Below are 27,061 nucleotides of genomic sequence, written 5' to 3' on the forward strand. Positions count from 1 at the left end.
GTACCTTAGTTCTGCTATGGCATATTATCATATACAAACATCGCTTGTTGGCCAGCGCAGAATGTTTCTGCTGTTGTCAGGGGGGAAAAATTACCAACCTGCTAATAATGCATACTTTTGTGGAGAGACTAATGCAGATTAGCAATTTATCCATACAGGTAATGTGCTTCTTAGCAGAGAATTTTTCAACAAAACCACAAAGCAAGTGCATGGTGGCAGTTTGCAAAGAACAATGTTTGTAGCACCTTGAGTTAAAATCCATTTGTATAACTCCTGAAGACAGCTTTTCCTGTGGTCTAGGTGAGGGACAAATGTAATGTTTTAGGGATGCTGAGGGCTGGTGAAAAGAGTTAAAAGTTCTGTCCTGCAGCAAGAGAGCTTGGATCTTCTGTCATTGACTTGGAACGCACAGAAAAGCACTTTGCAGTAATTCCTGCCAGTCTGGTGAGGACTTTGTCTAATCCTTGTACTTTCAGCACCAGTTTTCAAGGATATTACATATTTACTTGTCAGTTGCTTTGATTCAGAAGGATAAGTATCATGCCTTCCAACTGAAACATTGTAAATGTAAGTAATCTTCCTTCATCAGAGCCCTGTATTTCTCCTGCCAACAATTGAATCTTTGGGTGTTAATCGATGACAGATTTTTGGTTTCCCTAACTTACTCTGGTTGGAAAGTAATTCTGAAATTACACCTGTGTTCCACTTTTTCTTTTTGAATTGTCCTGCCTCGATCCGTGTGAACTGGGATGAGATTCCAGTTTGAGATTCAAGTCCTCTGTTTGAAGGTGGTTGATGGCATTGCCAGGAACACATTGGTCCCAAATAATTCTGGTGGCAGCAATGGATTTGAGTTGAACCCACAGCACCAGTAGCAGGGAAGCCTCCTACCTCATATTGCTACCACGTGTGCTGGTAGGAGGCAGTTCAAATGAACTGAGGAGAAGTGTGAGCTCAGGGTGTTTGTCTGAAGTTATTTTCCAGAATGCTGCCACTTCTGCGACCCTTGCATCAGGCAGTTGTGTGATTTACTTTGCTGTGCCAGACCGTTCACATCTTCCAGCAGCGAGCTGCGTAATGGAGAGATGCTTCTTCCCACTTGAATGTTTGCTATGCTGGGCAGTTCCTCACTTGCAGATGTACCACTGCACACAGTGCGATGCATCGAGCAGAATGTGTGAAAAATCATGATGATCCCCCTGTAGGTATGTTAGCAGGAGAAGAAAAGGCTGAAGGAAGTTTGGGATTTCTTTTTTGCACCAGCCTTTGAAAATGCAGCGTTTGGAAAGAGTGACTGAGCTCTGCATGTCTTACCTAGCTGCTTTCAGATCCTGTAGCAGGGAGGTGGTATATTAAAACTTCCCTTTTTGGGTTTAAAAGCCTTCTCATGGTCTTGAGGGAAGTGCACTGTGAGGAGGGATTGGGCAGATTGATCTTAATCTTGTTAAGTCAGTGCAATGTCTCAAATGTGCTTTCTTTGGGCCTTTTTCAGTGAGAAGAGCAGTCCTAACCCTGAGAGAACTGGCTCGGCAGTTTCTGAATTGCTGTTTAACTCTGGGTATTTGTGAAGAGGTGAGCAGGACTGTGAAAATCCCAAATATTTCAGGTCACAGAATCATACAATGCTTTGGGTTGGAACAGACCTTAAAGATCACCTCGTTCCACCCCCTGCTGTAGGCAGGGACACCCCTCTCTAGCCCAGGCTGCTCACAGCCCCATCCAGCCTGGCACTGAATGCTTCCAGGGAGGAGCATCCACAGCCCCTCCAGGCAACCTGTGCCAGTGTCTCACTGCCCTCACAGCAAAGAATTTCTTCCTAATATCTACTCTAAATCTACCTTCTTCCAATGTAAAGCCATTGAATGGGGAAAGAGAATGAGCCAGGGCATAGAAAAGCAGTCAGCTTAGCTGGAAATATTTCAGACCTTCTAGTTAGCATTTAAAAAGTTTCATGGAAGAAAGATGATGTTATTCTTTCCTCTACCACCAACCATTTAAGAATACTTTCCTAATGAAGGGGGAAGGGAGAGCTGAACTTCACTGCCATAGGATGGCCGTGAAAAGGGCTGGATAAGTCCCAGGAGAACTGATGGTGATGAAAGCTGTTTTGTGGGGGGATTTTGTTCTTGTGTGTTCTGAGTAATTTCTATTAGATGTCTTTCATTCACAGCCCACGTGACAGAGTAAGCTATATTTGTTAAATTTTCACACCACATAAAGCTGAGAGGAGGAGGACAAGGTTCAAGAGCAGTACACTTTTTTTGGAATGAGGAAAATCTGGAGGAGCCAAAAGCAAGTTAATACAGTTAGGCAGGAGTAATCAGCTAGTCAAACATTAAATGGCAAAGAACCAGCTCCATGGCAGTTTCCTAGAAAAGGATTGAGGGATTTGGGGAGTGGTGGGATCACAGACCCATGCAGTCAGCGGTGCCGTGCTTCTGCTGTAAACCGTGCTGTGTGTATCTTGGGAGGAATGATGAAAGGCCTTGTAGAGCTTCCAAAAGATGTGAAATGGCATCAGGTCTTTGCTTACCACTGAGCTTGTCTCTGCTGAAGCACTCAGCTGTGTTTTGGGCACAGGCCTTAGGAGAGAAGCACTGGCCAGCTGTAGCATATTTGGAGAATTGTCAGAGCCCTGTGATGCAGTCTTTGAGGTGACTGAAGGAGCTAGATATGCAAAGCCTAAGGAAAAGACCACAGTTATTTTTGTTTAGGTTTCTTGGGCCAACGTTAACACAAATCAAGCTGCTTACTTGAAGGAAGGCCACTCTCCACAGGACCTGTCAGTCCAGTCCTTAATAACTTGGTGCCATTTAACTGAGTGATTGGTAGGCTGATGGGGTGGGAGAAGTGGCTGGTTGACAGAAGGGCATGCTTATTAAGCTCTTGTATGTACAGAGCATCCCTGTGCTGAACCAAGGGTTAAATGAGGTGTGAACTTGCTTGGCTGGAGTGTAGATGCAGCTCTACCAGCGCTTCTTGGAGTGCCCAAACTCCATACTGCAGAACTTCTCTTAGAGTGTGGGCTGGAAAATTCTCCACACTGTCTAACTTCCTCTCCTTCACCATGGGCATATGTATTTACCAACCCTACTGCTTTTTCATCCACTGCTTTCTGTGCAGACTTAAAGCAGACAGTGCAGTCTTCACAGGCTTTTTTTTGGCAAACCTTTTTAATGTTACCTCTGAAACCTGGCTGAGCATCTGCTTTCTTGAAAGTCTCTCATCCCTTCTGTGCTGTTTTGGCATATTCTCTCTGCTCTAGACTCTGCAGTGTTATTTCTGTGGGCACCTCCAGGATAACTGGAGCCCATCAGTGGACTTGATCTGCTCCAGCCTGCAGCGAGGCCTAGAGAAGGCAAACTGGAAGCCAGCCTCATGTTTTCAAGGGGAAGTGGCATAGGATAGCATGCATGCAGCTAGCTAGTATAGCTTACTCTGTCGGCTGCCTCTCAAGCATATGAACTGGCAATGAGGTGCAAGACCTCTTTTTTTCATCTTGATTAAAAAATCTGGAAGTAGAAGCAGAGTTGAGTTTCAGCCTGCTTGCTGCACTTGTGCTGACCTGCAGAAGGAAGAAATAAGGTTGCAATTGCAATTGCTGGGCATTTGTGCAGAACTGACTCTTATAGAAGGTGAGAAAAGTCAAGAATCTCAACCACAGGAAAATTGTAAATGAAAAATGCTAGATCTGTACTAGTAAACAGGCTGGGGAAAAGTGGTTGTACAGATACTCAGCAAGCTCTTCCCAAGTGAACTTCGGCTCAAACTGGCTTTTGCTACTTCCTGGTGATTTTTCTTTTATTTTCTTTTTTCCTCTTGTGTTCTTAGGTTTTATTTGAAAACTCAAAGCTTGGAAAAGCAAAACTGAGTGCATTGTGTTTGTTCTGGTAGAGATCTGAGTGTCCCTTGGAAAAAAAACAACCAAGTTTGTAAGAGAGAAAGAGAGTTGACGGCTTGGCTTGGGCAGGAGGCTTCCTGGTGGGAGACCCAGGGACAGTAAGGCTGAATTTTTAAATTAAAACAACAGCTTTAAGTTTCTGGATTGATGGTTGAGATTGTGCTGGTCTAAAGCTGTTTTTGTGCTGCTCATGACTATTGTTTTTCTTGTCATTTGAGCACTGGAGCTGAGGACTCCTCACACAAAGTCGGTGCTCACAGGTGTGCGTGTGTTCAAATGAAGCACGCAGGAATTTTGTAATTTGCTCTGGCTTTTGTTCCGTCTTTGCTTTTTATCCTCAGGAAGGACCAAATCTCAAGGATTTGGATACTGACATAACAGATCTAATCTTGTCTGAGACTGCAGCTGTCACTAGGGAAACCTCAGTCTTTCTGTTCTGAATTCATCTTTGAATTCTTGAAGGTAGAAGAACACGGGGATGACAGACCCTACAGAAGTGTAATCTATCTGCAGTTCCTTTCGCGCGGCTCCTCCTGCCTCATCCCACATCTCCATGGCTCACAAGGAAGAAGACAATCTGTCAGTGCAGGAGCTGAGCCCCTCTCCCGAGGGCAGCTGGAGTCTCTTTGGAGGCAAGGAGGCATTCTGTGCGGCTCAGTGATAGAGGGAACCTTGTCAATTTGTTAATTAGGGCCATTTGAGAAGGTAAATCTCTTAAAACCAAAAACCCAAGGGACTGAGGAAGCTAAGATGCTTACAGGACAGCCTTTCTTTGCAAGTAAAGGTTTTCCGTGCTTCACTTTGTGCCTGTGATGCCTTACAGATCACCTTTAAATTCTTGGGCTTGTCTAAAAGGAAAGCCACATCCTTGAGGTACTGTGTGCTGCTTACTGCCAGGCCGAGCAACCTGGTTCACGGGAAGCCTCCGTATACAAACACCTGGTGCAAATCGCGCTGTAGCTACCTATGTGTTACAGCAGAGGACAGGTTTTTGGTCACTTGTTTACTATAGAGCCTGAATGTGCAGCTTGAAATTGGTGTAGAATTGAGAAGCTGTGCCCCCAGCACAAATTCAAGACTCTTATTTTCTCATATGAGAACCATACACGGATTTGAAAGGGCAAATGTATTTCCCCATGTTTGCTTTGGAGCACGTGCTAACAAATAGCTTAATGGTGACTTGGGCTGTTTTTAAAAGAAAGAAACAAGGAAGAACGTAAAGGATAGCCCTGCCTTTGTGGTCTTTAAACTGCCCAGTGTCCTGTAGATGGCCAGTAAATAACTGTAAAGCAGGCAGGTTTTTGTTAGCTCATCTCTGGTTTGCTGGAGGACAGGTAGTAACAGTGCTGTTCGTGTTACCCCTTGTAGGTGTGTGCCCCAACCCCAGGTGGAGGAGGAGTGCTGGAGTACAACAGAGGAGCCTTGATGTTAGTTTGGCTTTAGATTATTATCAGTACATTTAAAGCACAGTGAAATGACCACATTTTCTCCTGTTCTTCCTTGTTCTTCCTTGGAAGAAACTTTCTTCTTTCTGTTTTCTATGAGTGATTAAATTAAGGCAAGTCCAAGTGATAGTGACATGCAGGCTTTCTGCTGGACCAAACATGCTACAAATACAGTAATTAAAATTCACTTTTTAATGGAAAGTAGATGTTAATTATAGATGTCTGTTTGGGAATACTTAAAATGGAAAAGTAATCAAGTTTATCCTGAGCCAGAATAGAAGTAAAAAAAATGTTTTATGGCGTTTGCGTGATGTGTTAAGCTCAGAATTGGAGACTTTTTCTCTCAAGGGCTGAATTACTCTTCTTGTTTCCTAATGTTTGTTACACAAGGGAAATGACCGCACTGCTGTTCCTGGCATCCCTGCCATGGAAGGCAAGAAAGAAGTCGTAAAACTACATGCTGTTTGTATATTATGTTATTCAGGCATGTGCATTAGGTTTGTGTCTTTTGATGGAGCAGGTTCCTGTGTAATGGGTTGCTTGGGACTGCGAAGCGTGGATTCCAGTGTGAGCGAACCAGTATGGCTTCGGCACAAAAAGTTTCACTTCATTTCCAAGAGTTCATGGGTGTGAGTTATCAAGGCAGACAATAACGTCATGCAGACCAGCCTGTTCCTGAGGAGACCACACTGTGAGCAGTGATGGCTCCTGCTCCTTTAAAGTACTTTTAAAAGAAAATGCACTTCATGTTTAAAAAAACAAAAAAAAAGTGGAAGGCTAACTCCTGAAATTGTTTTGCATGTCTTTCACAGGGTCTGTTGTGAGAACCTTCACTCCTTTTTACTTCCTGGTGGAGCCGATGGACATTCTGTCAGTTCGTGGGGCCTCTGTTATAATGAACTGTTCAGCTTATTGTGAAACTCCTCCGAAGATCGAATGGAAGAAAGATGGGACTCTTCTAAACTTGGTCTCAGATGACCGTCGCCAGTTGCTGCCAGATGGGTCTTTATTAATAAACAGTGTGGTGCATTCCAAGCATAATAAACCTGATGAAGGATATTATCAGTGCGTGGCAACTGTGGAAAGCCTGGGGACCATTGTAAGCAGAACAGCAAAGCTCACGGTAGCAGGTAAGGATTTGGTTTTTTCTTATAGTACAGCAAAGGGCATGATCATGTAAATGTATAGTATTGCAATAAGGAGAAAGCATGTTCCAAGGAAAGAAGTCAGTATCATAACTTGGGCGTCCAAGTGTGGAGCCCGCAGTACAGAAAAGACAGGGAGCTGTTGGAGACGGTCCAGAGGAGGGCCACTAGGATGATCAGGGGACTGGAGCACCTCCCCTATGAGGACAGGCTGAGGGAGCTGGGCTTGTTCAGCCTGGAGAAAAGAAGGCTGCGGGGTGACCTCAGTGCAGCCTTCAGTGCCTAAAGGGAGCCTACGAACAGGAGGGGAATCAACTCTTTGAAAGGGCTGATATGTGTAGGATGAGGGGAAATGGTTTGAAGTTGAGGGAGGGGAGATTGAGGTTGGATGTCAGGGGAAGTTCTTTGCTATGAGAGTGGTGAGGTGCTGGAACAGCTGCCCAGAGAGGCTGTGGATGCCCCGTCCATCCCTGGAGGTGTTCAAGGCCGGGTTGGATGGGGCCCTGGGCAGCCTGGTTTAGCATTAAACGTGGAGGTTGGTGGCCCTGCATGTAGCCAGGGGGGTTGGAGATTCGTGATCCTTGAGGTCCCTTCCAACCCTGGCCATTCTGTGATTCTGTGATCATCTCTTATCACTGAAATTAGGACTGTATGTATCTCCCCCTTTTTATTTTTTAAACTAAATGTAATTAGTAAAAGTTGCTTTCTGAGGAAATACTGAAGATGAGAACAATTAAAGTGAATGGATTAAGAGTAGTGTCAGGAATGTGTAATCATGATAGAGATTTGCCACAACTTAGAATGAGGTTTGTGCTGTTTGCTTTTGAAAGAGTGGGCTTCTACTTTCTGAATGTATAAACACCCATAAAGATTAGTTTCTCTGTGGGCTTTCATACTGAGATTTATCTGCCCTCTGCACCATAAAACATTAGGAAAACTTCTAAAAGCTGGGTGTGGAAGCCCCAGAGAACTGGAGGACTGAAGGAGAAGGCATGGATGCTGGGGGACTGTATTTTTCTGTTTCCTGAGTACCAGGTGTGAATAGATTTGACAAGCAGTTGGTCTTTTGCAGGTAGGTGTTAAGAATTTGACTGGGAAAGTGGTGTGCTTCCAGAAGGGCATTTGCTTCTTGTTGCTTATATCAGGGCTCAGGAGGGTCAGGTTGTAGAAATGTTTTGTAAATGATAACTGGAGGAGGCTTAGAATCACCTGTAAGAGTAAGAGTTCAAAAACTAACAGAAAAGATAAGCTAAGGCAATGTAACGAGGAAGCAAAGCCCATGAAGCAATATTCTTTTGTTTCTCTAATGATGTTTGCCAGCCTTTCAAACAGTTTTTTTCCTTTGCTTAATAAATGTCTCCAGGTAATGAATTCTTCCTGACTAGTGCTGCAGCATCTCCCAGAGCTGCTGCTCATTGTCATTTATATTCAGATGTTGTTTCTATTAAGCTAGCTTGCAGCCTTGTGAAACATGGGGAATGTTGCAAATAAAAAACTGTGCTTTTTTTTTATACTTTAAAGGAGTGACTTTCAGAGTCTCTCTGAATGAGAAATACATATCTGAGTTCCCTGCAATGAGGACAATAAAAGCAGTTCTAACACTTGTCTCAGGCAATTACCACCTTCTTACACTGCTGTTTTTGTGTTCAGTTCTGCTGCTTTCCACAGGAGGAAGCTCAGTGTCATGCTTCTGGCCCACATGATCATTGGGTTGGCTTACTGTCATTAAAAAGGAAGGTAGTCCAAAGGACATAGAAACTTCCAGTTCATGGTTCCCGTGTCATTGTAGAAAATGCTACTGTGAGTGGTGGTTTCTAAAAGGGTGAAATCTTCAAAAGCCTTGTACTAATTAAAAATAAACCCTTCTGAGTTTTGTTTTTTAAAAAAAATCTATACTGGAAAGGCATAAAAAGTTGTCTAGTCCAAGTCAATACAGATGTTTATTCTGTGAATAGTTTTGTCTTCCCTGACATTGATCTGAACACGGGTACAAGCAGAGTGATCAACTTCCTGGGACAAAAAAGGGTGTTTTTGTTCTTTACTAGCACGTTGCTGTTGATGCTCCTTCTGTGCTGCTTTGTGCCCTTCCACTCAGCTGGAAACCTGATCAGTGCCAAGAGCTGGGCCAGCTTAGGTCCTTTTAGGGGAAGGGGCTGCTGAAGGTCTGTAGTGAGAGATGGAATACTTAGCTTTACCTGGACTGTGTTGCTTTCAGTGAGCTCATTGGAATTCTGCAGTTTTGTCAGGTGTGCTTTAAACATTTTCCCCATCTTTGCTGTAATTTCCCACCTTTGCTGTAATTAGAAGCTTTTGAGATGCATTAGCTGTGGGGATGGTTAGCGTGGTGAGGTCTCTCCTTGCTCGCAGGTAACAGTGGGAGGCAGCTCATTTTCTCCTTAATTGAGTGGTGTTGTGTTGAATTTCGATAGTACGTGCTGGTGTTGTGCTGTGATGCACTTAATTTCTTCAACAGAGAATATTATGCACATTTTAGCTACTACTTAATCATTAAATAACTTCATTGCCTGGAAATCACAAATTCTGATGAGTGAGAGAGGCCAGGGCACAGAAGAATCAGTAAAACCAGGTGATATTGCATCACATAAATGGTGTTTTGAGCTTTTAGTCTTAAATAATTGCATTTTCTCTTACATCTGAGAGACAGTACTGAGCAATCTACCTGTAGTGCATCTGCTGCAAACAGGCTGATAAATTTTCATAACTTTTTGAATGATTAAAAGGACTCTCATTATAATTTGATGAGCCTAAAACCACTGAACATTGGAAAGCAACGCTCTTGCCAATATGACGACAGGAATTGATGATGCAAGGTGCTGCAAGGTGACAGAGGCGCTTAGTCAACCGCTGCATGAAGAAACCCAACCAAACACACGCACTGAATCCCTGCGTGGAGTGATTAGACAGTGACTGAATGCTTTTTGTTAGAGGGCTGCTTTCTTGGCTTCTCTCTTCGATTTATGTTTGTGACACAATGCTATAAACTTGTCACGGCGTGGGGAAATTGATGGTGGCATGGATTGGCAAGTTTGCAGGGCGTTTGACAATGTGTTTTTAAGGAACCTTTTCCATACGTGTGAGCAGATGAGAAGCCTTTGCTCTGCAGGCTTTTGCAAGTGCACCATCAACACTTTTGTGTGGCAGCGCTGGGATTTCTAAACAAGTTGATCATTTCCTAAGGGTTACAGCATGACAAATACTCTGATCAATATGGTTTGTCTGTAATCTGAAATTTTATGCTATTGCAAATGGATAGGACGTTATTTACCGTTCTACCATACTTCTGGTAGGAAACCTCTGGTTGTTAAACCTGCAGACAGCAGGAAACTTGTTCGTTTTCTTCAACGATCAGCAGTTTCAGGATATGTTTGCCCTTTTCCCAATGAAGTCTGTGTTCCTCTAGTTGGTTCTTTCCAGCAACTGCAGGTTGAGATTGTCATTGCCTGTGTTTCTTTCCTTTGTTGTTTCTCGTCCTCTTGCTGTGCAAACAGAGCCAGTATCGTGCTCTGAACTGGATTTGTGAAACTCTTGATTTATTTTTAAAAGTCCTTGTTTTCTTTTGGTTTTATTTTGTTGCTCCTTTTGAACTGCAGGGTGGCAGTTGTATAACCTACCTCATTTATGGGGGTGGCTGTGACTACAGTGGGTTTGAAGTAGGGCAAGTCAAAGCAAGTGGCTAATATATGTAAAGCCACGAGATCTTTTTAATCAGTACCTTACTACAGTATGCTTTTTTAATTGGTTTTTGAAATGCAAATCTGGCTTTGATACTGAAGTGTCAGTTATGGCTTAGGAAGGGTGAGGGGTTGCGATAGCATTTACGAAACAATTGTTTGGTTTTTTTAATGCCAATCTTTTTTTTCAGAACTGCATCTGGTATTTGTCTTGGAAAAATAAATTCCTGTGTATTTTAGTGAAAAATACGGCAATACTAACTTAAAAATGTTCCTGTGGCAATCTTCTCTTCCCCAGTCACTCTTTATTACTCCTTTGTTAAAGCTTTCATAAATCTTTTATTGAGAGAATGGAAATGCAGAGAACTGAAAGGTGTGAAGTGACAGTGACAGAGTTTCATCGTAAGGATTTATTGGTTTTGTGTGGCCATTCAGAGACTGTTCACTGAAATATTTATTTCATCTACTGTCTTTTTTCCCAAGTGAATCCATTTGTTTTTTGATTCCCCTTCTTCCGTTTAGCTTTGCACTTGATTGTACTTGGCTTTGAGCTTTGTGTGTAGTTTGCTTGGTTGTAGTGAGTTGCTTGTGTAAAAGGTGCTGGTGTGCTGCCTTGAGACGAACGCCACGTGGCTCTGACTTCCCTGCTCCTCACTTAAGTATTCCTTATATTAGATGCATTATTTTTATTTGGATACTCATAGAAATTACGCTTTCAAACCTTTATTTTACTATTATTTTTAGAGGAAGCACAGGCTGGTTAGTGAGCAGAAGACCTCAAGAGCAGAAGGCTGTTAGCTGTTGTATGGGAACTGCTGAGTCCCGGCCTGAACCTCTGATTGATCACCTGAGGTGAGCCATGAGTCAGCCAGAGGAGCACAGCTGAAGGCAATTCACCTGTGCTGCCGGAAGGGGTGGAGCCAGGCTCCACCCCTCCTGGACCTATTTAAGAGCTGGCTACCAGAGGGGAAGGATCTCTTCTGGAGATCCCTTCTTTTGGTGTCTTCTGGTGAGCTCAACCCAAGGGTAAGCTCTTCCACTTATTCTCTTTTGTGATCGTTGTCTGCTTTGCCTTACTCTCTTGATTATATTGCGATTATAACATCTTGATATCTATTGATTATACACAATTATATTGTGATTATAACATCTTGGCTATACAGCTGTTCTCTAACTTCTGTGTAACATTACAGAAACCTGTCAAAAATTGAGACAACAAACTGTGGAGTTGCCTTTGAGTAACGTGACTTGCTTCTTATCGATATATCAGATAATGGGAAGAAGTTCACTTGAGAGATTGTTCCCATTTTTTGTCTCCTTCTTGCCTTTTAAAGTTTTATTGCACCTTGAATTTTTCAAGTTCTGACCTTCCAAATGAAACTGCTACTGAAATGAAGGCCGGGATGGGGCACTGCTGCAGCTCTCAGTGTAAGGTGGTTTGGAGGAATCTTGAATTCTGAGCCAGGAGATGCTGGTACACAAGCGTGCTTCTGTTGCTGGTTGCACCATTTGACTTCAGGAAGACCTCCATGCTTGGTTCCTTTCCTCAACGGGTTAAAAAGGAATTTCTCTTCAAGAAATCCAGATAACTTCTTTTGTAACATAAGATGGAAAGAGGAAGATTGTGTAGAAGGAAAAGAATTCTTGCACCCGTTCCACATTCGGATGGGGTGCAGGAGGTGCAGCTGTGGCCAGCAAGCATCTCTGGGAGCAGCTGCAGTGTGCAGGCGGCTGGGCCTGGTGCTGCGAAGGTTGTATCACAAGGGTTTTGTTTTGCTGGGTTCCACACGTGAGGTTCCTGACGGGCAAGAGAAGCATAGGCAGAGCTGGGCAGAACGCGCTGTGTGCTCCTTCCAGCTCCGTGGGGGTGTGGTTAGCAATGATTCCACTTTCTTTGTTTTTTCCCCTCAGTATTATTGCATATTTCCCTCAAAAGAGGAGGGGAAGGAGAGCCTTTATCTTCATGCATAAAGAGCTTTCTGTCCCTTTGAATTGGAAATAACCTAAGAGCATAGACGCTTCAGTGGAGAGTACTTAAGAGCACTTAACAAATAAAAGTAAATGACACAGGTGATAAATTTTCCTTGCAAAACTGTGTTTCATGTGGAAAAAAATATCTGCTTTTTTTTTTTTCCATTTCATTCTATAAACGATCTTAGTTAAAAATGCATTTCTTTTCAAGGATGAGTAAATGAGGTGGGTGGTTCTTACAAAGCTGCATCTTATGGACAGATCCTGCCAGCTGAGTGTGGAAACAGGATTGTTGTTGTACCTTCTATTTCATTCTGAGTTCTTCTTTAACAACAATTAAACAGTACGACTCGGGACAAAAAAGCCAAGCTGGCATTTATTTTCTAGAAATGGTGAATGCGATGAAACGGAACCTGCTCAGAAAAGGGGAGGGATTGCGGATTCTTTCCTTAGATGAGAAGATGGAGGAGGAAGGCCAGATGGGGAAACATCAACTCCTGCTGCCAGCTGTCCGGCCCACACGTGAAGGGAGGTATCCTTGGGCATCCTTGCTTTTGGGCTGTCCTGCTGGCACCAGTCAGTCTCGAACACACAGTGCCAAAACCTTTAAAGCCTCTGGTCATTTGTTACGACTATTAGGATTGTTTTCTTAATTAGGCACTATCTTAAACGTAGCATTTCTTTTAAACCCAGAAGATTCATTTTTATCAGTTTACCAGTGGACAATTCAGGCTGTTAAGGATTAGCCTTGTAATTAGAAAGTATCCTTTAGTACTGGTTAGTGGACAAAGTTGGCTTTATATTACTGTACTTTGTAAAATAATACATCTCTTGATGCAGAGAGGTTGGATTTAAACGTGGAATTTGGTGGCCCTGCATGTGGCAGGGGGGTTGGAGATTCATGATCCTTGAGGTCCCTTCCAACCCTGGCCATTCTGTGATTCTGAGATTCTATGATTTATAATGAGTTGCAGTACCCATTCAAATCTTGATCTATGCTTTTGAAAATATAGAAGGCAATGTAACTCATCTCTAGGGAAGCATGAGTGCTGTGGAAGGGAGCTCTGCTCCCAGATCTTCTTTTTCTAAAGTCACTTGGGCTTATAGTAGATGAGCTGTTGATAAATGATTCTGTTGCTTGTACAAAATGGAATTTTGGATTCCAAATGGAATTCAAATGCTTGTACAAAATGGAAATGGAGAGCGTATTGATGATTCATCAGCACCCCGAATGAGAAGGTTGGATGGATGTTGTTTACATTGGCCTTCTCATTTGTTAATATTTTCACTCAAATGTATATTTCTCCTTATTTATGTTCTGTGTGTCAGCACCAGCAATCCCTTTTGTAATTCTGTTTGACAAGTTGTGCAGAGATTGCTCATTCCAAATCCCAAAGTGTCAGGCAAGCGATAGTTACATATGCAGACTGTATTCTTTCCTAACTGTATCTTAAAGTAGGGGATTCAAAAAGATATTTCAGCTTTACTCTGACAGGCTGAAGGTGATGGATTTCTACAGTGGCATTGTTCAGACTTTAGATCAACTGAGCATCGCCTTTGGAAAATGTTAAGAGCTTGTACTGTCACACCTACCCAAATGAAAGCTGACAAAGGCAGTTACGGCTAGGAAGGAGCATGGGACAGGCATGTATATGATAAATTGCATGTTTTTTTATGGTAGAGATTCAGAAGGAAGCTTAGTGACAGTGAAAATGAAAGAAAATAGAGGAATAGATAGTTCCATGAGTTATTTCTTATTAAATGTGTATCTGGCTGATTTCAGCGATGCCGAGATGCTGGTGACATTCCTAAAGTGTAGGGCATGTCTCATTATTCACCTGATCACACTAGGAATAAAGGAAAACAAACCCACCTTCCCTCTTTGCATACGTTATTGTTCCCTTTTTCTTCAGAGGCAGCGAGGGGAAATATGTCTCTATGTGTATGTGTAGGTCAATGTGTAGGTCTCTATGTGGGTGCTGCCCAGCCCTCTTTGATTCCTGCTGGTTCCTGGATTAGAAACACCGTCATTCTGCTCTTCTGCAACTTTTCTGAAATTGAGCACATTAAAAATGGAGCCAAGAAAGGCTTTGTTAGGTAGAGACCTTTACAGAATTCTCTCTGATATGATGAGCTTAATTGCTAGCAGCTGTCCATGATTCAGGGCTCAGTGGTGCAATAATCCACATCTTTGTGGTTTTTATCCTGATCCCTGTGACTGATCAACAGTTCTGGTACATAATCTGCTAGTTATGAATATATATTTGTAGTGTTCCTTCTCCTTGCTGCCACGCACGTCTCTAGACATCCTCTTGTTCAGCTGAAGGCTTACATTCAAGTTCTTTCTCCTGCTGTGCTTGTCTCTTCGTGTCTCAGTCTTTTTGAGGGGTTTCTTTGCTATTTGTTAACTCAGTGTATTTTTCTGTGAGTTTTTTAGATTCTTTCCTGTCTCTAAATGTCTTTCTTCAGGCACCTGCTGTCTCTCACAGTCTGCAGAGTTGCCTGCAAGAGTTTTACTGATCTTCCCTCCAGATCTGTGTGTTAATCTTCTTCGAATAGCTTGTTCACATAAGCTTTCGTAATTGATAGCCTTGCTTGGATCTGAAATTATTTAACCTGTCAAGCTCTTCTCTTTCACCACGATACTCAGATCTTATTCTTCTTTTGTTATAACTATTGATTTTATTTTAAGAAGAAATGCAAGCATGTGGTGTTTTTATTTAAGATCTTCAGTTGCTCAGGACCTGAGGTTTCTTAAATGAGGTGGTAATCTACATACACTGTCTTAGGGTCCCTTAAAATCCTGCAGTGCTTTTATTGTCCTTGCTGTTAGGATGGTATCAAATGAACTATTTCATTGGTTGTACACTCTCTCTTCATTTTTCTGCCTTAGCAATGTCTGCTTCCATGTTTCCCCGCGTTGGCAGTTGCAGAGCAGTCTTACAAGCACTGTGAGGCTGGCTGATCTTCGTTCTGGTTTGTGTCCTGCTGCTGAACACACTTCTGCTACTCAGAAAGGACAGCTGTGTTTGAGCAGCAATAAATACATTTTCAGTACAAGATTCTTGATGCTGGCAGCCTGCTTGACTTTTTCCTTCTAGCTCAAAACCTCTTCTTTCTCGCAGCCTTTCACTGTGAACATGCAGGCACCAGGGGAGCATCCCTGCTCAGAGCCAGCCTTACCTGCTCGTAGAATGCCCCTCCTGCTCTTGCTGGAGCTGCAGTCTGGAGCATCGCATCAGGTGCAGAGCCCAGTGGACATATGCTCCCAGTTCTGTTGGGAGCTGATGCTCCAGTGGAAATGCTCTCAGGATGTACATCATGTCTGCTCTTCATTTCTTGATCCATTTTAATATTTCATTATCCCCGGGACTTCTGACAAAGGACGTGTTTGGCAAAGTAGCACCATAAAGTGACTCCTAGGCACCTCACCTGTCTCTTGCTCAATATTGTGCTGTCAGTCACAAGCCGAATAATTTCACTAGGATTATCTTCTTGCATGTTGTATCACTTCTGTTCATCAAGATTTTCTTGCAGCAGGAGTCGGCTGACACATGAGATTGTCTCCTGGTTTGAATGCAAAGAGCTGCTCTACTGTCTTAAGGAGTTAGATCTTATTTCCTTGTTTCCAGTGGTGGGCTGAGGTCAGAAGGTACTCTCTGTGTTCTGCTTTGAAATCAGAATTGATCTGTAGTACCATCATGCGTTGATGTGAAGTGACAGTTTTCTCTACAGTCCACATGGCTATCTTCTTATGCTCTTGTTTGGTCTTCTGTTATGTCAGACTTAGCAAAATGATATTACTTATCACATAAAGGACAATTGTATAAACACTTTTGGAATATTTAGGTGCATTTTGCTAGTCAAAGCACTATCTGAAAACTTGGCGTATGTATTTTTATTAATTTGTGGCAAAGCTCAAATCCAAATCTGAGAGGCTTAGTGGCAACCTGAAGCAATTCATGTAAGCAGACCTTCTGCTCCAGGCGTGATCCATTTTGCTCTGACTTTCCAAGCTAGAAGTTTGCTTTGACATGTACAGTTCTGTTCTCCCTTGCACAGCGTGGCAAAATGCTTTCCAGGCTGTTGTAAGCATCTTCACATCCTTCTCTGTCTAGTTTTCTGGAGCTGTATAATCATAGGATAACTGAGCCCTGGAAGGGACCTAAGGAGACATCTAGTTCAGTTGCCTTTTCAAAACATGCCTAATATACCACAGCACTGTACATATGCACATTATATGTGTGTAGGTACATCTGTGGTTACGTTGTTGTCTATAGTGATGTTCTCTCCCTTTTCTCCTCCTTATTCAATTCTGGTCAAGCCATACTTTTTAAAAAGCAGCCAAATTAAGCATGCCACCAGGGCTGCCTCTGACAGACAGTATTCTGAGTATGAGCTGACATTTCTCATTCCTCTTTTCTATTCCACATGCTCCTTGCTTTAGGTTAGCCAGTAGATTTTTTTTTCTTTTGTTTCTAAGAATATTCCATATAAAAACATCAAGTCTTATCTTAATTCAGGTAATGCTGGACTTGTGCTCTCCACAAATGTTTTGTACTTACGAAGTCTGATGTATTTGCTAGAGACATTGAGGGAGTGCCTCCTGTTAACAAAAGTGTATTTTAAAACGTTTCACACCTCTGCCACTCAGACAAATGATGCTGAATAATCTGTAAGCAAAGGGGAAGAAAAGAGCTGTGATAATTTAATGAAGTGTCCACAGATGGCCGGACTTATTAATTTTTTAACAGGGTTTGGGTGTGAAGCTGATGCTCGAACAAAATATGCAGCATCTTAAAGATCGGCGGCTTTGCTGGAGGATAACAGATGTTGTGGCGATTTTAACAATAGGGTCTCATGTTGCTGTCCTCCTCCACCTACTGCTGTTGCTAAAATCTTTGTGTTTCCCAAGAGGCTTTTTTAATAAGCAAAACAGTAGCAGAGTTATCAATTTGCCACGAGTTCAAATTTGAATAGGGAAAAAGAGAACAGGAGAAGAAATGAAACTTTCTTAAATCGTCATTTGCGTATTAATTCCGTCTCTTTGTGTCTGAACAGAGCAGTGGAAAACGTGAGAATTGTGATTTGCAAGCTGTTAGCAGTGAGATTTGTGGGCGGTACAGCTAAAGCTGGGCAAGGCTTGGTGAGAGAAAATGGAGTGAGTTTTGAACAGCAGAGGTTTTCCTCGTATTTGAGGTGCAGCATTTTGGAAGAACTTGTGGCTGCTCCTTGTTTTGCTTTTTCCATACTGCAGTAGAAATACTCAGGGGAAACTTGCTGAGAGCAATTGGGGATGCCATAAAAAAGTTTGACACTGGCTTTGTGAGACGTGTAACTGCATAAAGGTGTAAAGTTGGGTGTTTTGTTTAAAACTGTTGGATTCTTACACAAAGTACTGTGTTCAATTCCAGGCTGCAGAGTAGCAATAGAGGAGCTCGAGCACAGGATGAAAATGCTTTTGTGGATTTGATCTGCTGGGCTCGCAGCCATGTGGTAAAGGTATACAAACCTGCCACAGGAAGGGCAGAAGTGAATTCCTCTGCAGCCTTCAGTTGCTCTTGAGAAGGTTTCTTTTTTTCTTCTTGGCAAGGTTGGTTAGTAGGCCAAAAGGTTAGTAGGCTTCTGAAGCCCGTGGCAATAGCATCTACATTAAATAAAACTGGACATTTACTGACTGCTGACAGCATTCAGAAAGAAAGGGAGCATTTACTCTCAAGTTAGGGAGCGTGTTGTTTGAGCAAGTAGTTGAGTAACTGTTGATTATGGACTTTTTTTCCTTTCAGTCTTCTTGAAAATGATTGGCACTGTCTGCGGTTGCAGAGGGACTGCTGAACCCAGATTAGCATCTGGCTCAGTGTAATGAATTCCTCTCCTGGAAAATACAGGGGATGAAATACTGGCTCTACTGAAGGCAGCAGACTACAGCCAGAATTTTCGCCATCTGTGTTTTCCAGGAGCAGGGGAGTTATTGCTCTTCCAGGCACTGCGCTGCTTTTTCAGAGATGAAGACAATGGGCCACAAATCTCAGCAATGCTTAAGCTGGGAATAGTCTGAATGGAACGAATTTGCATGAAGTAGATTTTTAATTCACATTCCTACCGTTGCTTTGGTCTTTTGGTGAGGGAGAGACAAAAGGGAAGGAGAAAATAGGGCCGGAGTTGCTCCCCCCTCCATGCCCCCATTGGCATTGTCCTTGCACCAAATCTGGTGGTACCACCTATGATTTCTATTGTATGCGTGTGAGGAATCACACGATTGCTCACGTGTTCTCCTGCCTGTTTTTAGAGAACATTCCAAGTGGAAAATCATCCTCCCAGATTGAATTTATGAACCCGCATTCCTGTTTGGTCAGAAATATTCTCCTTCAGCGTCCTAAAATCGATCATAATATATTTGTGCTGCCTTCAAATGATTAATGTACATACAAACATGTAAAAATTATCTTTAATATCAGAACCCAAAGTATCATTTATCATTACATTCATTCGGTAAGTGATGGAGTAATATCTCCATCTGAATGAATGCCTTGCAACATGTGTGTGAAGAATGGGTGCTCTTTTCTCATCAGAATTCTAACTAATTTTCATTATAATAGATCATCCTGCTTTGTCATGTTGATTGAAGTGACTGGGAATTAGAAATCATTATGAGAAAAATGTATCTTTTTTTTTTTTAATTTAACTTTGAAAAGTAGTTTTAAAGGTGTTTCTAATTTAAACAGACTGAATTAGCTTTTGTGGTGCAATGCATTTGAAAACTATGATAAATGTTGGAGAAACGCAGGCTTACGAGGAACTGGGCTGCTATGTGAGAGTGGAAAAGAAAAGCTCTTCAGCAGAGTATTTCTGGGAGTGTGGTGCTACAAGAAGGTATGCCAGCACTCCGTTCCTCTTACTGCACTTGTAACCAGCTCTCAGAGTTAATTTAATTAAGGCTTATATTTAGAACATTTTATAATACGTCATTAATGTTTTGTGGTTGTCTTTGGGTAAAGCAGAAGGGTCCTCCTACACGGCGGAGACTTCTAGGCGGTACGAATTGCAAATAATGATGGAATGAGAAAATTACTCTTCAGACAAAATTACGACCTAGGTTAAAGTTGGATATCATAAAACCATACCACGTATGATCAAATGAGGATTTTAGCACTGTTTAAAGCAACCTGGAAAATGAACTGTGAGTTCATTGCTGCTGAGTAACGAAACCATCTGAAGTAAAGCTTATTTAACCTTAATAAAGGACCTGCCCACAACAGAACAGACAGTTGCCCAAAAAGTAAGCAGTACTAATAAGGGATTTAAAAGAATGTGGAATTGAACTTCATGTTAGAAATTGCAGGGCTTTTGTCTTCCATTCACGTTCTCACGTGTTCCATAGGCTGCTGATGTACCGACTGTACAAGTGCTGGTTGTGCAGAGTGAGGAAATGGCAGCAGCTCTGACAAAATGAGAAGGTTCACATCTCTCTTCCAGTCTGTAAGAAAGAATTGGCTTAATTTGCAGGTCTGTTGGTAAAGATTTCTAATGAGGCGTGAATTCAGGGCCCCTACATTCTTCTTGAAGAGTAACTGATGTAGAACATGTGTCCCAAAAGGGAAGAGGTGATCCTTAGACCAATTAGTCTGATTCCAACACTGTGCCCTTTCTAGGGAGATTTTGAAGGCTAGGCTAATTAAGATGGAGGAAAATGGAAAGAAGGCTAAACTGTACAGTGACTTTTGACAGTGGTTTACATCTAGGTCTCTTGATGAAGCAATTGATGGCTTAGAGCTGCATAATATGATGGGCATGCTGGAGGACAGACTTTTGATTTGCTAGCCTGTTAGATTATAAAAGGTCAAAAGAATGGAAATTCAAATGTGACTGTTGAATTTGATAAGAATCTGAGATAATTATGAAAATGTAATGGTTCGTATTGAGAGGGAAATTGCAGAATGGAGAGATGCCTCAGAGACAAGGCGGAGGGAAGGTAATGGTTAACATCCCCATCACATGTTTTGGTGTAAAAATGAAGAACACGTCTATGATGTTTGCAAGCGTGACAAGTCTGGAAAACCTTGCAACTCTTGCTGAAGCCTCCATGGTCTCATAGGAAGAATGAAAGGACGCTACAGAATGAACAGCGGTGAAGCTCTCAAGCACAGTGTGTGTAGTCGTGCAGGTGCATGGTACATATACATACAATACAATACATATCCTTGGTATTGAGTCAGCAGTTGGTCATTTTACAGAGAAAACAAGTCTGGTGTGGGTTGATTATGGGATGACAGTCTGCTGAAGTGCAGAGAACTAAAGTGATTGGGAAGAGAGAACTAACTGCATTGGGAAGCTATTTGCAGGAGACTCAGAAGGAATTCTGTGGTATTAACTTGGATATCTGTGATCAAATACTCAGTGACAACAGAAGTTGTGATTTGTTGTCTCTGTTGTTCTGAGGGTGGTGTGGTGGTGGATACCACTCAAAGCAAAGGAGCTTCGCACTGAGTTTGAGGAGAAAGTATTTCACTGTGAAGATGAGCAATTCCACAACGAGTTGCCCAAGAGGTTATGCAGTGTCTGTCCGTGAGGATTAGTGGAATATGAGTGGAAAAATCCCTGAATAAGCCTCTCTGTCCTTGTAGCTGACCCTGCTCTGATGGGATTCCTGCCTACTGCAGTGATTGTGAGTCTTTAACAGGAGCAGAGTTAGCATGGCTGTGGGAATGAGAAGAAACCAAAGATCGTAGCTTCGCTACTGAGCAGAGGGAAGGCTGAAAGAAGCCAAGGTTTTTGTTCATCTGTAGAGGGAGGGAGTGATGGGTAAATATCAAATATCAAAGATGCAAAATAATTAATATTAAAAGGTCAGGATCAAAGGACTTGAATTGGTTGGTTATAAATACATGAGGAGTAGAAATGAGAAACTTTCTTCTCTGAGAAGTGAAGCTGTGGGAGGAGGCTCCAAAGAGTTCTCCAAGTGGGGGAAAGTGTGTCACGTTTGGAGGTGAACCTGTGTGAGAGAGCAGTTACACGCCGAAGTAAAAGTGATCCAGATGTTGGAAATGCAGTGTATTAGCACTCTGTGCAGATATTCTCAAATCTGTTTTATTGTGTCCTCTCCTCACATCCCTCCAGCTGTGTACATTTGATGTAGGTTGCTCCAAAATTAATCTCAGATAAATCTCTTGTGTGGCTGGCTTTGATTGCAGAGCCCTGCAGTTGGTGCCTTTGGTCCAGTTCAGATTCATTTTTTCTATGGGAAATATAGATACTAAAGTTGCATGAAAAGTATGTATTGAAATTTGTACTCAAGTGGGTGGTAATAAGAGTTTTACTGTCCAAGCAAAAAATACTATTCATTCAGGTGGGAAAATCATGAATATTGACATGAGATGTTTCTCCCACAGCGGAGGTTAGTGAATGTGGACAAGTGTAGGGGAGAAAGCACAAGGTTTGAGCAGAGTGTAACTGATAGGCCATAGATTGTAAAGTACTTTTCTGCGGATTGAAGGGAACAGAGAGGGGTTTCTTGCCTGTCCCTTTTCTTCACCTTCACATTGAGGAACCAGGCCATAAATTTTTTCTACACGTAGATGTTTTAATACCAGCTTCCCTGGTCCATGTGGTTGTGCTTGGATGCTGTAATTCATGCATCTCGGTCCCACTTTCCATCTCCTGCACTCAGGGCGCGCAGTGCGGTGGCTTGAAAGGAAAAGGCATAAAATCTGCTTGAAGCAGGGAGGGAGAAGGAAAGGTAAAACGTCAGTATTTTTGACAGGCTGTTTCTTTGGCAATATTAATCTTAAGTGTGAGGTACAGTTAACCAAAAAACCTATCTAGGGACTGTTGCTGCAATCAGGCTGCTGAGGGGCTGCAGCTGGTTGTGATGGCAGCTTCTCCTCATGCTGGCCACTGTGTTTACCAGCACACGGGCACCTGAAGTGAAGGCTGAGCCTTTTGGAGACCTCAGGTCTTCCTTTTGGAGGTTCTGCTGGACATCCTATATGGGAGATTGGCGTGGGGGTGGAGGTGTTCTGTGCACAGAGCTGCTGCTGTGTAGCTTTGTCTTGGGAAGAGAATTGGCCTTCAACCATACTCACCTGTATAAGGTCAAGATTTTCTTATGAATAAGTGCAGTTTTACCTCATGGTGCTGTAATTAAGGCTTCTGGGAGCTCAGATCTTCAAAGAGATATCATTTTTTTCCGTTGAAATTCAGTGAGATTTGGCCCTCTAATGCCCTTAGGCTTCATTCCATGGCCTCGTTAATTAGAAGTCATGGTGACTTGTTCACAATTGGTGAAGTAGTACAAAATATTTTTTCAGCTTAGATTCTTAACTAAGTGCTAATTTTGATAGAAGAAGCCTAAAAATACAGAGGGGAAAAAAACAGCTCATAAGTACTCCAGTAGGTGGTAAATGAAGATGTTGCTTGTGAACTTCAGTGCAAGTCATACACAAAGTCACCTTTTCCACAGTATCGTTTGTTCTTTGTTGCCACATCCCAGTGCGTTTAAGATTGTTAGAGTTGGAAAGCAGCTTATTTTTTTTCTTTAAGAGAGATGATATTGATGAATCTTCACTTGGGCCTCAAAGCTTGGACGTCACCTTCAGTAATTTTTCTCACTTCTCTAACTTCTGTCTTTCCTATTGGCAGGTCTTCCCAGGTTCACCAGCCAGCCGGAGCTGTCGTCTGTCTTTAAAGGAAACAGTGCAATCCTGAACTGCGAGGTGAACGTTGACCTCGCGCCGTTCGTGAGGTGGGAGCAGGAGCGGCAGCCCCTCGTCCTGGATGAGCGCGTCTTCAAGCTGCCGAGCGGGGCGCTGCTTGTTGGTAACGCGACTGAGACAGATGGAGGATTCTACCGCTGCGTCATTGAAAGTGGAGGCACCCCCAAATACAGCGAGGAGGCAGAGCTCAAAATTCTTCCGGGTATTCATCTGTTCTGTGCTTGTTGGGTTTTCTTGTTTGTTTTTAAATAAGTAAAAATTAGTTTTACCGGTAGGAAAAACAAACAAACTTGCATTACGAGAGAGTACTTACAGAAAGGAGCAAGTGAGAATCTTTTGTGTTACCTTTTCATATGTTTAAAGTCAGAATTGCCATAAGGTGCAATATGGAAGCTTTTGTTTCAAATAGCTTAAAATGTTTGCAGGCACTTAAACTGCAGCTTTTTGGCCCTCGAGAATCATAGAAATGTAGAATCATAGAATGGCTTGGGTTGGAAAGGACCTCAAGGATCATGAAGCTCCAACCCCCTGCTGCAGGTAGGGCCACCAAACTTTCCATATAATACCAGGCTGCCCAGGGCCCCCTCCAGGCTCCCTTGAACACCTGCAGGGATGGGCCATCCAAAACCTCTCTGGGCAGCCTGTTTCCAGCACCTCATCATCTCACAGTAAAAGAAGACTAACCTATATAATGCTGCTGGAAAATAGAAAAGCAAAATCAGTAATCAGTGTCTAAGCTCATTGCAGTGGTTCGGAATGGGTCAGACATGCAGATATTTCTGCTGTATGTCATAGCTGCAGTTCCACTGTTGACAGGTTCCAAAACAGGATTTGAGCACTAGCATGTAAGTGATGAGGATTTACAGGTTTCTGAGGCTTCAATCCCTTCTTTAAAATACTGTTGAATTTTCCAGAAGAAATTGTTGTTTAGTCCCTTGCTCTATGGGTGCTTAGCTGGAGCACTTTTAATGATTCCAATATTTGGGAAATTCTGATTCTTAAAATTTTAGACCCGTTTGGGAAGTTTCCAGATCCCAAAAAAGGGAGGACCATGAATGCCAGTATTTTGTTACATTTAGCTATTGTTACTTGCCTGTTGCTTTGAAATGTTTGTTGTTTTATTTATTGTTTTGTTTTAATAAGAACAAAAGTGCATTTCTAGAACTTCAACACTCAGTGCATTCTTTTCCTAGTGACAGCATTGCACTATTGTGTAGGGCTGCGTATTACCAGATGCTCTAATGCAGAGTTTGGAAACTTGACCAAGAATAAGATGTGAATGGGAATCGCGTTTGCCCAAACTTGGGTTGTATTTTGCATGGGTTTTCTTAATAATTTCCAGAGCTTTGTGTTGTCTCTGCTGATTTAGTCTTCCTGTTGGGATTCTGATGCAATTTTTACTGGTTGAGGACTTCAAGAGAGAGTTGCTAAATTTTCCATCTTTGGAGATCTTCAGGGCTAGCCTTGGCAGCAGTGTGATTCACCTGACATAGCGTTGGCAGCAGAGAACTTGGAAGCAGGTGCTGTACTAAGCATCTTCAGAGGTCCCTTGCAATTAATATTTCTGTTTCTTACAACAGTGTAATTTTTTTTTTTAATTTAGAGTGCTAAAAGGTACTTAAAAATACCCCAATTATACATTTACAACTGTTTCCATTTTAAAGTATAGGCATCTGCTGGGCTTAGGCAATAAATTATGTTTCAGGGAGGAACTAGTTTCATAAAGTTCTTCACTTCCTGGGGGAAAAGGGTTTATCTTTCAACTCTTCAGATTTTTCTGACTTTTGGCAATTAAAGATTTTCTAATGAGTTTCCATGTTGTGTTGATCTTTGAATTGTTGTGACTCTAGGTATAGTTTTGTAATGTGTTATTAAAGGAGGCTGAATCTAGGGAATACAAATAATGCTGATTCCTTACTTTGTCATGAGTCTGAAAGTGTTGATAATGAAGTTTGTGGAGCTTTCCTTTTAGTTTGTTTGATTTTTTTTTTTTGGTTTGTTTGTTTGTTTAAAGTAGGATTAAATGGCTGCATAGAAAGCTCTCTTAATCTTGAGTAGCCCCGTAATTGATTGTTATGTTGGAGATGCATCTGAATGAAGGATTTGAATTAATCTGCTCTTCATTTGCTTTATTCCATTTTGAAGTTATCTGTTACGTGCCTCAAAGCCTCTCTGCTGAATCTCTGAAATGTGCCCAACACACCTGCATCATATGGTTTTGCATCCATGGGCAGCGTTCTCCTTTTTCTTGTAGCAAGCATTCTGTTTGCCTTTCATCTTCCACCAAGCGGGAGGACACATTTCTGAGCTCTGATGCTTAATAGCAGGCACTTTCAAGGGTAGGGAGTGCAAGAATGATGCCAAGCTGTGGGGTGTGATGACAGGCCCAAGGGATGGGATGCCAGACAGGCTGAGCAGTGGGCCCAGGAGAACCTCATGGGGTTCAACAAAGCCAAGTGCAAGGTGTGCACCTGGGTTGAGGCAACCCTCATTACCAATACAGACGAGGGGGTGAAAGGATTGAGAGCAGCCCTGCCAAAAAGGTCCTGGAGATACTGGTGGGTGGCTGCTGGACATGAGCCAGCACTGTGCAATTACTGAGCTGTTGGAGTGTGTCCAGACGAGGGCCACAAAAATGCTCTAAGGCTGGAACACCTCTGTATGAGGACAGGCTGAGAGCTGGGGCTGCGCAGCATGGAGAAGAGAAGGCTGTGGGGAGAGCTGAGCCTCTCAGCATCTAAAGGGAAGCAACAGGAAAGAAGGGGACAAACTTTTTAGCAGTGCCTGTTGGGGTAGGACAAGAGGAGATGGCTTCAAGCTTAAAGAGGAGGGAAGATTTAGGTTGGAAATAAGGAAGAAGTTGTACAGTGAGGATGGTGAGGCACTGGCACAAGTTGCCCAGAGGTGTGGTGGATGCCCCATCCTTGGAGACATTCAGGCTGAACCAGGCCCTGTGCAACCTGATCTGCCCGCGTATGTCCCTGTTGATTGCAGGAGAGTTGGACTAGATGACCTTTAGTTGTTCCTTCCAACTCTGTGATTCCAAGGAAAATATTCTTGTAATTCTGGAATTCTACTTCTTCTATCTGAAATCTTTTTTGTCAGCTGGGAGAATTAGTGAGCTCTCTGTCTCCAATGAATCATACCAGCTTATCTTCAGAGTAATGATGGCTCACTGGCAAGCTGTGATGTGCTTTTTTTTTTTCTTCTTTTTACCCTGCATGCATGCTTGTTCACACATGGTTTTATTTTTGGAGCAGGCAGACTAGATGCCTCTCATGGGGAATGCAGGCAAAACCACTACGATGGTTGGTGCGTGGGCCTGAGGACAGATGGCTCAATGCAGGATCACTCTGAGCGTGGGTACAGAATGGTCTGCTCACATTTAAGTGGTCAAAGCTAACTTTTTGGTTAAAGGTCGAGGGTTTTTTTGGTTTTGGAGCTTATCTAGGACCAAGCTGATGAGCGTACATCTAAGTACTGAGAATACAGCAATTAATGCAGCATAAACACCAGGGATTTTTTGAGCGGTAAGTAGGAGATAGGGTAATTAACTGCAGAAATGTTCTATGTGGTATTTAGGAATTCATTTACTTCTAATTATGGTGCGAGACACATGCTGAAGTTACTGCAGAAGCCAGTGTTGTAAACAGCATTTTTCTTCTGCCCGGGTGTTACTGAACCCCTTGATGAATTGGTTTCACATCTATTTAAGGCTGATTTTAGTAGGTTTTGTTTCCCAAGATTCCCTTTTGAGTCATGGATATGTGCAGGAAAAAGCCTTTTGTTTGGAGTATTTTTTTTTTTTTGTTAGTATAGCTCAGAGTATATTTGCTGGTTGGTCTTTATTGGTGAATAAGTTTCATTTCTTACAGTCAAAATGGCTTTTTCCTGTAGTAAAAGACTGAGTAAATATGCATTTTGCTTTTGCTTGCTTTTAATGGATGTGAGAAGAGAATAAGAAAAGAAGCAAAACTTGCCCAAATCAAAGCCAATTCAAAACTCTTTCACCATTACAAAGATGGAAAATGGTGGTATATTTTGTTTTAGGATAAAGTTTATAGTACTTCAGCATGAAAATTGGCTAGTTTGTTGGTGCTTTAGCTTATGATTCTCTTTCTACTTCAGTAATTCTATTTTCCAGTACCTATCAGGAGATCTTCAGGCAGCCACCTGGAAAGTCAGGCTGCGCATG

At 42.4% G+C, this 27,061-nt stretch overlaps 1 protein-coding gene across 1 annotated transcript in view; it reads left to right on the forward strand.

Moving 5' to 3' along the window:
• NEO1 (neogenin 1) overlaps window positions 1–27,061 on the forward strand; it is a 176,430-nt gene that overhangs the window by 44,404 nt on the left and 104,965 nt on the right. The window contains exons 2-3 of the mRNA XM_042885655.1: window positions 6,159–6,476; window positions 22,793–23,068. Coding sequence (XP_042741589.1) covers window positions 6,159–6,476; window positions 22,793–23,068 — 594 coding nt within the window. The remainder of the gene's footprint in view (window positions 1–6,158; window positions 6,477–22,792; window positions 23,069–27,061) is intronic.

The sequence above is a fragment of the Lagopus leucura genome, unplaced genomic scaffold, assembly GCF_019238085.1.
Source record: "Lagopus leucura isolate 7727_CA_CO unplaced genomic scaffold, USGS_WTPT01 Super-Scaffold_100052, whole genome shotgun sequence".
NCBI classification, from domain to species: domain Eukaryota; kingdom Metazoa; phylum Chordata; class Aves; order Galliformes; family Phasianidae; genus Lagopus; species Lagopus leucura.